At 34.9% G+C, this 15,237-nt stretch overlaps 1 protein-coding gene and 1 long non-coding RNA gene across 2 annotated transcripts; one reads left to right on the top strand and one right to left on the bottom strand.

The window, feature by feature from the left end:
• Window positions 1-441: 441 nt before the first annotated feature.
• On the bottom strand, window positions 442-2,752 carry LOC144363055 (uncharacterized). The gene is made up of 2 exons (XR_013422662.2): window positions 2,022-2,752; window positions 442-1,770 (listed from the first exon to the last, which is right to left on the bottom strand). It is a non-coding gene; the product is annotated as an uncharacterized LOC144363055 (long non-coding RNA).
• Window positions 2,753-5,002: 2,250 nt separating this feature from the next.
• LOC102802804 (UDP-glucuronosyltransferase 2C1-like) lies at window positions 5,003-15,025 on the top strand. Its single transcript, XM_085506126.1, has 5 exons — window positions 5,003-5,167; window positions 9,864-10,700; window positions 12,073-12,292; window positions 12,698-12,917; window positions 13,068-15,025. Exons 1-5 carry the CDS (start codon window positions 5,147-5,149, stop codon window positions 13,318-13,320), a joined length of 1,551 nt encoding a protein of 516 aa, XP_085362252.1. The 5' UTR covers window positions 5,003-5,146; the 3' UTR covers window positions 13,321-15,025.
• Window positions 15,026-15,237: the final 212 nt, after the last annotated feature.

The following is a 15,237-nucleotide window of genomic DNA, read 5'->3' as shown; positions in this document are numbered from 1 at the left end:
TTCGATCAGAAATAGTCAAACCAATTGACCTTACATACTCTTCCGAAACCTCGTATGTAAAACAATGGTTCTGTTTACCATCAACAATGTATTTTTTGTAGTATATTTTTAAAACAATTTGATCATTCGTGCATCAAATAGGATTAATACGGGATAATTCGTCTCGTCAAACGCTGCCATATTTTGAAAATATTTTTCGTCTGAGACAATGCACATAAAATTACTCCATAAAACTAATGACGAACATGTTATATGCACGGTAACACAGCGGTACTCAGGAGGCCGATATTATTCACCTTATTCACGTTATTCGCCTGATTCACCTATGCGTGCAGCAGCAAAAAGGGATTATCTAAATACAGACAATTTTCTGACAAACTAAATATAGGCATAACGTTTGAATAAAATGAATTAATTATATTGTAGAGATGATTATGACCATTTCGAGAGAATTAACTGACATGCTCATACTGAGAAAAGATAACAATCAGCCTGCCACTATTTTAACTAAGATAGATGACAACCACTCAACATCCCCCACCCAGTCATACCTGCTGCATCATTAATATCTGGAGGAAAGTCGCACCAGTTGAATTCTACCTAGCTTTAAATGTGACGTACCCGTTCGCTTGATGTAAGTATATGTAGTGCAATACACTAGATATGTTGCGCCTTGCAGTGATGGCGCGTTTTTGTTACAGACAATATTTGTGGCAGGAATGGTGTTGACTAAGTTGCTAGATGCTAGTTTATAAAAAAAATAACATTTCGATAAATGTACTATATTCTGAATAACAAACATCTGCATTTGTAACTAAAAACGACATTGATTTGTCCACGTCATTATTGTGCCACGGAATCGCATTCGAGACAATTTTTTGACTACATATTTATTGACGGAAATCTCGTATGTGTTATCGATACACGTTATATCGCGAGAACAACCGAAATGCTGTAAATGATTTGTTCACACTTTCTATTTCTTGAAATTGTAGTTGACGTAAAACCTCATAATTGGAAGCGGTATAGACCTAGATTCAGTTCGATTCCGTTTAATTCTGGGAGAGAAATTAGGAATAGCGTCATCTGGTTTTCACACGCGTCCGCAATTAAAGAGCATGGAGATTCGAGTGCTTAGCCTGCTATGCACAGTTTTCATATATTTTCTACATTTTTTTTTACCAGGAAACTTGAAAAAATTGTATTGTTTTATTGGAAACAATTACAACAACCTGAAAGAACACGTTGCCATCTTAAATTGGTTATTATCATAATTGGGGTCCTTTCTTTCTTTAGGTTTAAGCTATTCTGATAATGATATATAATATCAAATATCGAAATATAATATTCACTTATCCATTTCAAACACAGAATTATACTCCTCGTCACGCAAATCGTCTTTAAAATAACATTCCCAAACAAAAATTGGTGAAGTTTCTTGCATTTTTTACATGTCAAACAAATATCGAACCCATCCCCGTTATCGACAGAATATCAGAAATTACACTCCACTTCGTCTCGTGTAATTGTATTACATCATGACTGATCATAATTATTACATTGATTTGAAACGAACAATGAAATCAATCGATTTTTAGATATAAATATTGAAAACACAGTAGTTGCAATGAAATGATTCATCTTCATTTGTGTCGGTTTTCATCTTCTTGGAAAATTAAACGTTTTGATCTGAACAAAACGATCTGGCACCATTTAAAATATTGCTGACTTTCTTCAAGCTCTGTGACGATCGTTTATAGCTACGAACTCCTATTCAAAAAAGGACACAGTTAGTTCCCGTACAAGATTGAGATGCTGCCACCCCCACTATACGACAATACAATACAAATGTTTGTTTATTCTATCCATGTCATGGGAAGTTTCCCAGTATCAAAACTTCAACAAAATAGAATCGTTGCCGAGACATTTGACCATTTCATTTTTAAAATACGAATGTAACTGGCGGTGCGTGAACCTGGCAATTGATAAGTTGATATTCCTTGTAATACAAGTGTATTTACCTTCAACTGAACGATGTCCTGTACGTTCCATAATGAGCTGTTCATCAATACCACTGTCATAGAGACTAGTAGATGCTGTAGCTCGTAAACTGTGGCTGATAAAATTTCCATCTACCCCCGCTACTTTAAATAACTTCAGTACAACCAGTTTCATTGAGTTGTGGCCTGGTGGTTGTTTGCTGAACCGGATTTTGAACGGCTATCAGTAATTTCGGAGGGCCTGCAAATAAAATCCCTTTAAATTCCTCTCTTTAGGCCACAGTGACACTACTTCTTATAAATTCTAACGTGGCAGCGCACCGGATCAATAACGTTTGCGTAATGCTTCACTTTCTTACGACGAACTCTTGGTTAGTTTTAGAAACATCTTTAAATACGGGCCGTTTCACCAGGTGGTTCAAACAATGTTATATGAGGATTGTTGAAACGCAATGAGCGATGCTCGATATCACTTCTCAAAGTAAAGTTAGTTCCATTTAACAAAATTGTTCATAGTAGTACACAAGGTGAGTAGTTGCCAAGCAATTTCATTTTCCATAAGGCATCTATTTGCCCTCTTGAAATTGTTTCCGCTTGTTTATTGTTAGTTCCCAGTCCTGTACGCGATAATCGTTTCATTTCGGAATCTAACACTTGCCGAAAACCGAAATTCGACATCAGTTAGGAAATTAATATGTTGTTGGCGTTCATAGCCCATGTAACTTTGTAATCCTATAACCAGTAACGGTAATGTTTTGGGAGGGTAGCAATTTCCATCTCCCTTCCTCGCCTCTAAAATAAATTTAGTCAACCAATGAGCCACATCTTTTATATCCATTACATCGAGACTTTGCAGGATTTTCACGTGTTTGTCGGAATTGAGTTTCATACTCGTGTTATTGCGGACCATGGCCCATTCGTTGAAAGCACGAAGTGCCCACATGTTGCGTCGCTGTGTATTCATAGGAAGTGCTTTGTTAGCAATTTCTCCTACTGTCGAATCGGTCACAGGGTCAGAAAAGCGTCTACGTGGATGTCTCTGAAACAAAATAAATAAATGACATGTCATTCTTTTTTTTATATCTTTCATAAAACAATAAACGGTGTTCGTTATTATTAATTATAATCAATGAGCACCATATCACGTACCTTAAAAACATGAAAATCAACATTTTTCCAAGCCGAGTTCATTCAGATACTCTGCAGCCTGGGTAGCCTCGGTCAACTCGTCCTCACTGGCGTCTGAAAATACAGGGTAACTAATTGTCACAACAATGCTAAAAAGAAAGAATATGCTTCCTACCCCTCGATAGCGTGTTTGACGAATCACATGACTTTTAGAATCACCTCGCTTATATTTCAATAAATCTCATTGGTTGAAATCTGAATTATTTGTCCCAGATGTATATAACTATTCTATGGAAATTGCGAACAATAGGGTGAAACCATTTGTTCTGATATCGACTTGGAATGAGAATACAATTGATTTGGTGTTATTTCATTATACAATAAGGGGTGTTTCTCTGCAACTCATCGATCGGTGTGTATGTTAGATATAGCACGACTACCTCGGTGATTGCATGAATATGGACCTCCGCCTTTGGTGTCGGTCGATATTATGGCTATCGCCTCGGTAGTCGTGCTATATCTCACTCTTACAATCTCTTCACAATTTCAATTAAAACTAAAAATGTATTTAGCTAGGTATTCTTTAAATTAAATTCGGTAAATTAGACAAGATTGATGTTGAATGTCTTTCATTTTTCGTAGGGTCAGTACTCGTGCAATCGGACCTGATATATTTAGAACAAAATGCATTATTAAAAGCTTAACACAAACTATTTAGGTGAACCTAAAAAAATGCTGGTTGTTTATTTCACATTTTGCTACATACAGATTACCACTACTGTACAGCATTCGGCACTATTAAACAGTGAAAATATTAAAATGAAATGTAATTTTTAAATAGACAACAGGCGAGGCTTCAGTGCAGTTGACTGACAATGTTTACTCCAAGTTGAAAACATTCCCATTCATAAGATTAAACTAAAAATGCACCAATCGCAGTGGTTTATTGCCTGGTTAAAATAAAGAAAAACGTGTCCTAGTGTCAAACTAGCATTACTGATAAAAACATTGGGGTTTCCAAGGGTGCAATTCAAGCAGCTGATATAGTAAAATGATTCCCATACGATTATAGTAATATAGTTAAAAAAAATCAGCATTTCGGCCCTACTGCTGACAAACAATATATTTATTTCAGAATGATCTTTCAATGCTTTCATGTAGCCTCACAGCCAAATATACACAATCTTTTATAATATTTGTATTTCGAGATGTATATTTTACATGTTTAACATATATAACTGATATAATCTGTGCGTTAAATGTTAAATAAAATACTCTCACGTATTTGGAAAGTAGGCGGTTTGTTGCAAACGAACAATTGTCTGCATTATTCCATGCACCATACAAAGACTGTGTGCATACTGCTGGGAGAAAATGATCGTACATTTTTTTCGACTTGTTCGATTTGCAGTCAAACATGTAAACAGGAAAATTAAATATATTTAAATATATTCTCGGTCTAACACATGATTTTCACATGACACGCACAATCCAAAATGATGTTGCCAATTTTATCACAGTTGAAATTTCCAAGTAATAATAATGCATGATCTAAATTCAGTCTCTCACTTAATCTTGTTTGTTTCTCGTAAATATATTTAACCAAAACAATTGAGTTTTGTACAGCTGATGAGAAATACAGTTAGAAGTTAATATTAATATATTCAATTGGCAACGTATAATTTATGATCCTGACAAATCATAGATTCAATTAACACTTACACAACGAGCTATAAAAGGCTCGTGCATGAAATATTTCTTCCATCGCGAATGCAGGATTTTTAGTTTAGGAATGCAATTTACAAATGCGTCATTGCCTGAATTGCATTGTGGGTACATGTATTTGAATATCGAATTAAAGCGGAGCGCTTCTCTAAGTTTTTCATATCGTCCGAGGGTGACTAATAGTCAGTTCTAGCGACATGCAAAAAGATTGGGTTAATCACAATTGAAGTATTGCGTTATTTATTCACAAGAAAATTCTCCGTGGTCAATTATCATAGTTCCAATTGTGGCATATGATTGTGAAGCCTCTCAGTGTGAGTATGTGTAGCATACTGTACATCAGTAATGGCAGACATATTAATTGTCTCGATACAGTCATATTCATTCCTACAATATAATGTTATTCAAATGCGTTTTATCATATATCGTTTACCAACAATGGATGAATTGCATATTCCTGGTGACATTGAACCTGTTTGGAATGTGAAAACTATTGTCACCTGCTTAACGTGGTCTTTATCTATTTTTTATAATTATATTTTTACACATGTGTGTATACATTACTGAGAGAGAAAAGTCACACGGTGAAAATAATACATTTCACATTTTTTTTTTTACGATCTCAATTTGAGCTCAGAGAAAAACATTTGGTACAAATTGACCACTGGTTTGCTTTACATTTTAAATTTTGCAGCAGGTTCATAGTATTTACATTACCATGGTTATCAATTACATCGCTTACAAATTTGATGTTTGAATTGACCCATGATTTGTAGTTAAGGGATTCACCGTGGAACTGTATCCATTTATTACACCATAATATTTGGTTTCCAATGTTTTCATTTTTATTTATTGAGGTACCACCTCCAGCTTCGTGCCAGGCTATAATAGCATTTTTGTAGAAGACAGGTAGGTTTAAAATTTCAGGGTAGTACTTCGAATCATTAAAATCATTCGAAAAAATAAGTTATCGATATTTTGAATTCCTAATTTCTGAATCAGGAATAACGGGATACATTTCCAAGATGGAACACTATCTGCCTGATTAATACTCAAAATGCGGGTAATCCAAGAGGCCAAGAATGCTTTATGCTGTACAAAAACATCAAGCATTCTGATACCACCTTGACTTTAGTCACCAATTATAGTATTACGTTTAATTTGATCGACTCTCGAGCCCCAAAGGAAGTTAAAGAATAACGTTTCTAGACGTTTTAGTGTAACATTTGGCACGATACAAACATTAAGAAGGTAGGCTATTTTCGCAGACGCCAGTGACCTAATTACTTCAATTTTACCATATAAAGTGATATTTCTATGTGACCATAGAGATAGGATATGTTCTATGGCATTTAGAGTTTTGTTTAGAGCGAGAGAAATACCCTCACGAGTGTCATAAGAGAAAAATGTACCTGGAGATTGTATTGGCATCTTTGGCCGTCTTCTACCAGCAAAATCATCGGGTCGTTTGTTACGTGGCTCAATCCAAATGCCCGATGTTTACCAACGTTTGGGGATAGGCCCGACCCTGAGCTAAATGTATTCAAAACATTGATTACTCTGGTTATATAATCTGTATTTGATACAAAATCGTAGTATCATCAGCTACCTGAATTTTTTTTTTTATTTCTCTAGTAAATATAGTATCGAACGCAACAATGCACTCCTTTGCGAAGTAGACAGCATACCTTTATGAGGGTGCCAACGTATTCCCAGAAAACTACCTAGAGGTATATCGTTTGCAAGTTTCCGAACGATCTTGGTGCATTTTTCATACGTTATGGGAGAGTCAAGTTTTATTTTTTCTTGTTTGCAAATTAGATTTTCTAGATTAATGTATTGTAAATATTTGTCTATATCATTGTCATTTACATTTACATTATTTGACGAGAACAGCGTATTATAGAACTGACTAGTTGACTTAAGAATTTTTATTAGCGTGTTTACGTGTTTACGATTCTCTCGCCGACTTTTAATTTCGTGTATGTCGTTTTTCGTGCTTCTTTTTTTTCTAAATTGAGTTAAAAATTGTGTAGGTATATCACCATCAGTGGCCTACTTAGTTCGAGCTCTAATTTTCGCTCCCTGCTCTTGATCGGAATATAATTGTTCGATTTGCCTTTTAACGTTTTCATACTCATTTAGTATATCTGTATCGAGTGTATCATTTATTTTAAGTTCTAAAAACTAATTGTTGCTCCAGTTTGGATAAAAGCTCACGTTTTTGACGCATACGGTTTTTGCCAAAATTTATTGAGAATTGACGGCAGCGGGATTTTCATAATTCCCACGTCACGTCAGCAGTGACATCAGAACATTCCTTTCTTGTATTTCGAATTATAGATATGATACCTTCTTTATAATGGTCACTTTGTAGTAAATTAAAGTTCAGTTTTTAAACACCTGGTCCTCTTTGATGTCCTGAACTTTTAACCGATATTAGAACTGCGCGATCATCGGTATGAATAGCTGGTTTAACAAAGCAGGAAGTCACTGAATTACAGGCGAATTTAGGTTGCAAAACATAATCTAATCTGGTTAGAACAAGCGGGTTTTGTTGACGATAGGTGAATTTACGTAGGTCAGGGTTCATAAAGCGCCACATATATAACTTTTAGTGTTGAACAATAGGAATTAAAGGCGGATGTTGAAATTTAAATAGATCTTGCAATCCGATCTTTTTTGTTATTGAATTTATCCACAATATAATTGAATAATTAGACTGTGAATTTCGTGTGAAAAAAATCCATGCAGCATATTCACGTAGAAACGTGTTTCGAATATTAACAATAGACATTAACGAAGGAGCACAAGTCGTCAAAAAATGGTTCTGCCATCAGATGCTACGTTATAAGATATTTCATTTATTTCTATTTTGGGACGACAAAGTATGGCTACCCCTCGACTGTTATGAGTGCCAAAACAATTGAATGCTTTACCTTTCCAATCACGGTCAAAATGAAGGACTATCTCCTCAGTCATGTGTGTTTATTGTAAGAAATAAGCATCCATTGTTGTTTGAGAAGCCACTGGAATTGAATCATTTACTTTTATCACAAATACCTTTGACATTTAGTGTCAAGCATGTTAATTCTACCTTGATAGTTTAAGAAATGCGGGTTACCCAATTTATCACTGTCTGAGTTATGGTGGTTTGTCTCTCGTTGGTGATTGTAGAGCTTCTAAGGGTGAAGTGGGTGGTCTTTTCTTACTTGTATTTATTGATTTTGTTGAATTACGATATTCCATATTAATTGGAAAGAGCTGTTCTTGTCGGTGAGAGCGTAAAATGCGACGATAGACGATTGCGAAATGGATTCTAGTGATTTGCTGCGTCGTAACGAACCTGTATCGGGTGCATTTGTACTCGAAATTTCAGTTGATGGTGCTATGTTAGACGTAGCTTGTGCTTCGCTATCCGATTTTTTGTTGGATTTTCTTTTCTTTTTATTCTTTTTTCTCGGTTATTTGATGGCTTTGTCAAAAACCGTGTTTCTTCGGACTTCTAATCAATGAACATTTCAAGATCATAAAATTAATGTAGATGGGGAAGTCGGTAGTTGTTCCGTATGACGTGTCTCTGGTTCGTCAGCGGAGGAATCTTGCAAATATGGACACTGGCTTGCTCCAATGTACAGGTATTAGATGTAGTCGTCATATCATATTATGGGTTGAATTGGCTTGGTTTTGCTATGGAGTTTTTCTGCATTGTAGTCATCGATTTGTTGTTTTTTTCAAGATAATATATTTGTATTTTGATATTTTTTTTCCAAGCTGATGTTATATGTTGGAATTGGACGGGCAAACGGTTTCCCATAGACAAAACGGTTGCCGGTATAGCACTGAATCAGTTTTTCACGTACATGCAGTTGTTCATGTGAGATACTGGTTATTTCACATCCGTACTTTACATGTAAAGCCTCAATTAGCGAATCGTCCGCTGAAATGAGAAGCCCTTTCACAGTGAGACGAATACCGCCAGGGTGACGAGTGAAAGGATTGTGCTCCTCAATTTGAATAAGTGCATTCCGCAGAACAATACCAGATGACATCACTTGCATGCGATTTTTTTACCGATGATGTAGATACAACAAAGTCCGCCGGCAGACTGAATACAGCGTATGGAACACGTGGATATAACATTACTGACCGCAATAAAGATATCTTCGTGGGAGATGTAGTCGTAGATGTAGTGCTTATTAGGTAGCACGTCTTTCAGGATCAGGAACACTGGTCTGACGTCATCACTTTCTTTGTTTTCAGTCATTTTTGAATTCATGATAGGAACAACATTGAAAATAATCGGAGAATCGCAGATGATAAAAACGTTCGATAGTTGAATGCTCTGGATGTCATAAGTTACGTTATTAGCGAGAATTAGGATTTTTTTATCAGAGCGATGTTCACGTAGCCGTGGCTATTGTGAACTCGTTCTTAATATCCTAACGTGTATATCGAATTCTCATTACTATTAAGTAGTCGGGTTAGGTAGTCGTGTACTTTCCCGTACGAGAAATGTGTTCAACATATTGCACCAATCTATATACAAGCATTCTATTCTGTAATTAGATGGCAGACGTCATTGGCAAAAAAAAAATAGTCTACTATACGAGAGGAGTAGATTCATCTTTTAATTATAATTTCTATTCTCCCTGTGATGTACTAAAAATACATTGCTAATGGTGAGCGGCATTATAGACAGATTCACATTTTTAAACACACGAAGTTTCCCAATGTAAGTATATATGGTCGGTTGGTGAGTAACATGAATTGCATTCATAACAATATTAAACACCAAACCCGCACTATAAATTTTAATTTGTATGTACAGCGCTTTTGACTGAATGAGTAGCGCGTCGTGTCAAAAAGTTTAATAACAAATCATCCTGCTTGTTTCACTAAACATCATTCGTATTGTAATTTATTTTTGAACAGGTGTATATGTGGTAGAACAAATACTGATAGATTCTGCCACACTAGCATTTTTGTGTTTTCTTTTTTTCTGTGCAGCATATGTGTGGAATGAAGCTATTACCAAGAATGAGGGCATATATACAGCCACTGGCCGTATTATTTGTATTGATTCATGGATTTCAGGAATCCTATTGCGCCGATATACTCATTTACGGATTCCATGGATCTAAAAGTCACGCCCAAAATATAGCCTACATAGGAGCAGCTCTAATGAAACATGGCCACTCGGTCGATGTACTAACATTCTCGACAGACTTATTCAACAACGTGTATACGGAATCGGGTATACACACTTTGAAGCCAGTGGTTATAAATTACGTGAATAAAGACTTTCTCGCGGATTACTTCGACAATGAAATAGCCCATGACAAGGTTTTCAGGAAATTTCGTGAATCGTATGCATCATACTGTGACGCGGTACTCCTACACAAATCATATGTTCGAGAATCACTGAGAGACTACAACATAGCAGTTACAGACTCTTTGTGTCGCTGTTGCCGAATGTTATTAAAATACACGGGCATTCCGTATGTTGTTATACATACTGTGTCAGATGTAGAATACATAGCCGATGTGACTGCACCTATTTCTTACTATCCCGTTCAATGGACGACCATGATGCTTACAGATGAAATGACGTTTTTAGCCAGATTTCAAAACTTGTTGGCATCAATGATTCCAAATAACATTGATAATGCGGCTTTCGTCACGCTGTACCACAAACACAACATTACTCCAGAAAGACATCCATTTGAACAAGCAACCCTGAATCTTCTGGTGACAGACTTTGCTGTTGCATATGTTCATCCCTTAGTACCTAATATCATTCCAATTGGACTGCTGACTGCCAAACCAGCTAACACATTGCCTTTGGTGAGTATGTATACTTACATATTGGTGAATCACGCCAAGTGTTATCCGGTGTTAATAAATAATTTTATACTCTTTGTTTGAAAAAATTAAATTAGAATAAAATAAAATAAATTAGAATAAATAAAACAAACCTAGAGAGCAATAAACATTGAACAATTAACAATTACAATTAACTGTAATCTGTAATGTATTATTTTTCATTGAAGTTGTTTGTTTATTCCACCAAAAAAAGCTATCATTTGCAAAATATGTACATTTGCATAATGTATACATCAACTCGGTATAAAAAAATAATTATTATTCGAAGCGTCGCATTTTGTTGGCATTCTACGTGTGAATTGCCTGCAAAATAAGTTTTTAAGGTTCGTTTCCTCCACATTGTATTATGCAACAAATCCTGAGTCAAAAATTGAACTGCTTAAGGGGTGGGTCTCATATCTCCTCCTTACAGCCCCGTGCTATCACCAACTGTGACTCTCGCCTAGTCTCCATTCAGCGTTGTTAGTTATTTTCTAATTATCTGGTTATAATGCCGAGTGTAAAGTCATTCCATTGGAATGATTGTTTTATCATTTTTTAGGATTTTAGAGTTGGTTCCAAGTTGTCTATCAGTAGGAACGTGAGAGTATGCCATTTTATATATTCATTATTTTCAGATGACATTTTAATTGTGTAGAGGCAGTGTCGAGAATTAAAAGCAATGGGAAACTGCACATTGTTAGCTTAATTGGATATATTAAAAATGTTTGTTTTGATTCTAGACATTGTTACCACTCACTTGAATTGTCTTCTGACACTGATTTTAAATAGATTATTTTTTTTCACTGTTACGGTAACTACAGTAATAAATCTTTATAACATTATTTCCTCATGAAATTACCAGACAATCCGACTATACAACCACGAACATTAGGAACACAATTTAACAAAAAATAACGACGTTGTCTTAAAACAGCAGGAAAGGTTCACAGTTAGTGTTGGTACAGGTGCGTATAGAAACGATAATATATACCTTATAAGCGTCGCTATAATCCTAGGGCTAATCTGCACTGGCTCGGAAGGTTGTAAATGATTAGCTAGTTTGAATTTCTAATTTGCATAACATTACTGAGAATGAACGTGCATTCAACGCCACGAGTCTTTTGTTTTTTTAGCCAATCAGAATTCATCTTCCGAGCCAGTGCAGATCAGCAGTGATCCTAGTTTTAATCTATTATCCTTTGCGAAATCCAATATGGTTGAAGCAGTCATCTGTTAAATGACCGTGTTTCCTTTTTTATTCTGCTTAAACCTAAGTTATCACTTCTTTGTGCAACTATGTGTAAGCGTGAAATGTATTGGAAAAGATAAAAGGAGTTTAAATATATTTCAGGATTTGGAAGAATTCATGCAGAACTCTGGCGATGAGGGCGTCATAGTGGTAGCACTTGGAACATTTATAACATTTCTTCCAAGCAAAACACTTGACATAATACTCTCGACAATTGCCAGATTTCCACACAAAATATTATTCAGTTACAGTGGAACAACCCCTCGACATGTTGGTGACAACATAAAAATTGTTAAATGGTTCAACCAGAATGATGTTTTAGGTGAGCTATTATTTGGGTGCTTGTATTTTGAACAACGTCATTCTGAACGATGAAATTGTGTTATTTACATAGGTGTAAATGATATGCTATTGAATTGAGGAGATAACAACAAAGACAGACATGGATAAGTTTGGGTTACAATGTAATCTGGAACGTTTTTATTCCGTTGTGTCGTATAATAATCACTAAACTATACAACTTTTATATCATGCCATTAGTTGATTGAAAACATTGTAACATTCTGAGGCTCGTTCATATTTGTATGCACATAACGGTAACAGTGTACCGTCACGAATCATATTTGAGCGAGGTAATTATGTGTTTGAGCAAAAAAATCAATATTAATTATAATATCAAATTAAGTATCAAATAAATGTGTAATTTCGAATTTGTTATCTTCATCAGCTCACCCCAAGACGCGTTTATTTATAACTCATGGCGGGTTAAGCAGTTACGGTGAAGCTATATATCATGGAGTTCCGATGGTGTGCATACCGCTATTGTTTGATCAATTCGATACGGCTGCTAAAATTAAATCTAAAGGTGTTGGTACATATGTCAAAATGAAATCACTGAATTGTGATAACTTGTACGAAGCCATTGTGGAAGTGTTATTGAATGAAAAGTAAGTATTTTACAATAAATACTCATTGAGAACGTCATAGTGCATATGTTTCATGTACAATGGCAGTCGAATAGAAACTATTATACATTTTTAGAGCGGTATAAAATTAGCAAATCAATATGTTTCATAACTCAATTAAATCTGTTTCAGGTACAGTAAGAGAGCTAATCAATTATCGGCTGATGTCAAAGATATTCCAAGGAATGCGTCTGAAACCGCTGTTTTCTGGATTGAACACGTGATCAAATATGGTGCCAGTCATTTAACTGTTCATAGGAAGCATCTTTCTGTTACAGAATATTACTTGCTTGATGTCATTGTAGTGATAGTTACAATCATGTGTATTACAGGCTGGTCATTACACAGACTGGTTTCCATGTTAGTACGTGGTATTAGGCGTTAGTTAACAGAGAGAAGTGATTTAAATAAGTAACAAATAAAGTATATAATATTTCTAAAACCCAAGTATAATTGTTTAATGTATTGCAGTTCACAGTTCACACTGTTGTAGTCTGAATATGCATTCAGATGTAGAAGATATCTCACGAGTAATCCGACAATTCCACATGTGTTAAACGAGTGTGGAAATATTCAATTACGAACCATACAAGTGAAGTTGAGATAGCCTTTAAGGTTGGGACTGACTTGCAAAATTGATCAGCGTGCTTCATCAATTGTGTAAGTCAATACCAATTACCGTTTGATAAACCTATTGCGATTAGGGAATAGTTATTTCGGGGGCGATTAAAAATATATGATCGATTGGGCTACGCGTTAGTAACAACACTAAAATACTAAATTTTGTGTTGATTCAAAAAGTAGTCGCAATCTGTGACAAATTCATGAGCTTGAGAAATTGAGGTTGGACAATGTGAAATGTCATCTCATATATGTTTGGCTTTATGTCACATGTACGATATCTGAAATAATATAATTGTTAACATTCAAGAAGTATTTTGTAAAACTACCGATATCTTGAGATATTATCCCTTTTAGCGAAAGTCGACTATGGTGTCATAATGTTTGTATGGACTAAGTCGATTGCGGTGATTGTATTAAATCTTTGAAATATAATTATGCAGTTAAAAAAGACAAAATAAATATATTTAGATATATTTAGGCTAATATATAATAGTGCATAATTATATGCCCATGCCATGCCGGCCAATAGAAGATAAATCTGCACCTAGTTACAAGTTTCGTTGTTGTTTTACACCTGATGTCAGAATGAAAACTAAAATAGATTTACTAAGCTAAACGTTGACGATTGTATCTTTTGAATATTTCAAACATTTTTGTTAACAAGATTGAATCTTTTTTCTCGGATACGTATTCTAACACGCACAGTGACAAAACAAACGTTACTTTGTAATCTGCAATACATCGAACAAATTATATAAGTAAAACAATATATGGATATAAAGTCTTGACATAATCTTGTATTTGATTTTTTACATTATTTTGACACCATTGAATTGATAAAGTATGTCGACCATGTTCTGATACCAACCCCTGAGAAGAAACAACATTAATTAAATTGATTGTGAAAAAGGATGCCATAACCTCTGACTATTATTAAATATTTTGCTATTTCACCTATGCACATACTTTATTTTTAAGTAATGTTCGGCAATCAGAACGGTGATGATAAGAGCGACTTTAATAGCTTAACATTATTGAACACCTGGTTTATATATCAGATTGTAAACGTCAAACTGTGATAATTGAAGATAATCAAAACGCAGCAAGATTTAAATATGATATACCCTTAACCAGCGAGTATATCTACTGTAGTCATTCTGTGAATATCTAAATTAGACTTTTTTGTATATGAACGTTATATCTGTTGTAGACAAGCTTGTCGTACAGGTATTTTATGCTAGTTATTTTTTGAAAAAAAATATAGTTTTAAATCGGTACATTATTCTTGTATGAATCTCCTCTCCTATTGAACATGAGTAACACACACCATAACGACGTCGCCTTCGACTATGCTTATTTGTTTGACGAAGAAGTTGGTACCTCACCCATTTGTAATTTCATCACAAGTAATGTATACTGATAGAGAGAGAAATAAAATTGTCTACATTATTTAGAATATGACTAAACTAATGTGTATTGTTATCAATGTTCATCAAACATACTAATATCATTTATATGCAGTTTTAATTCACATTGACAAATATTACGTCCCAATCATAATATACCATATTATCCGGGTAAGAGCCCAGGGTCCTGAACATGGACAATTGCCAAAGAGTTGGGCGTTTGCTCGGATATCCCGGGCAAAAAACAAGAAAATTCGCAAAAATTAACAGGC

This window comes from Saccoglossus kowalevskii, chromosome 12 (assembly GCF_978046115.1).
Source record: "Saccoglossus kowalevskii chromosome 12, keSacKowa6.1, whole genome shotgun sequence".
Classification (NCBI taxonomy): Eukaryota; Metazoa; Hemichordata; class Enteropneusta; family Harrimaniidae; genus Saccoglossus; species Saccoglossus kowalevskii.
The sequence above is the reverse complement of the archived record's forward strand: the minus strand, read 5'-3'. Positions and strand labels throughout refer to the sequence as shown.

What these genes read in the sequence shown, in the direction of transcription:
- LOC102802804 (XM_085506126.1), top strand. Translation starts at nt 5,147, where the DNA reads ATGATTGTGAAGCCTCTCAGT. An exon ending in TGATTGTGAAGCCTCTCAGT is followed by an intron (nt 5,168 to 9,863) that starts GTGAGTATGTGT and finishes TTTTCTGTGCAG; the next exon opens with CATATGTGTGGAATGAAGCT. An exon ending in CAACCAGAATGATGTTTTAG is followed by an intron (nt 12,293 to 12,697) that starts GTGAGCTATTAT and finishes TATCTTCATCAG; the next exon opens with CTCACCCCAAGACGCGTTTA.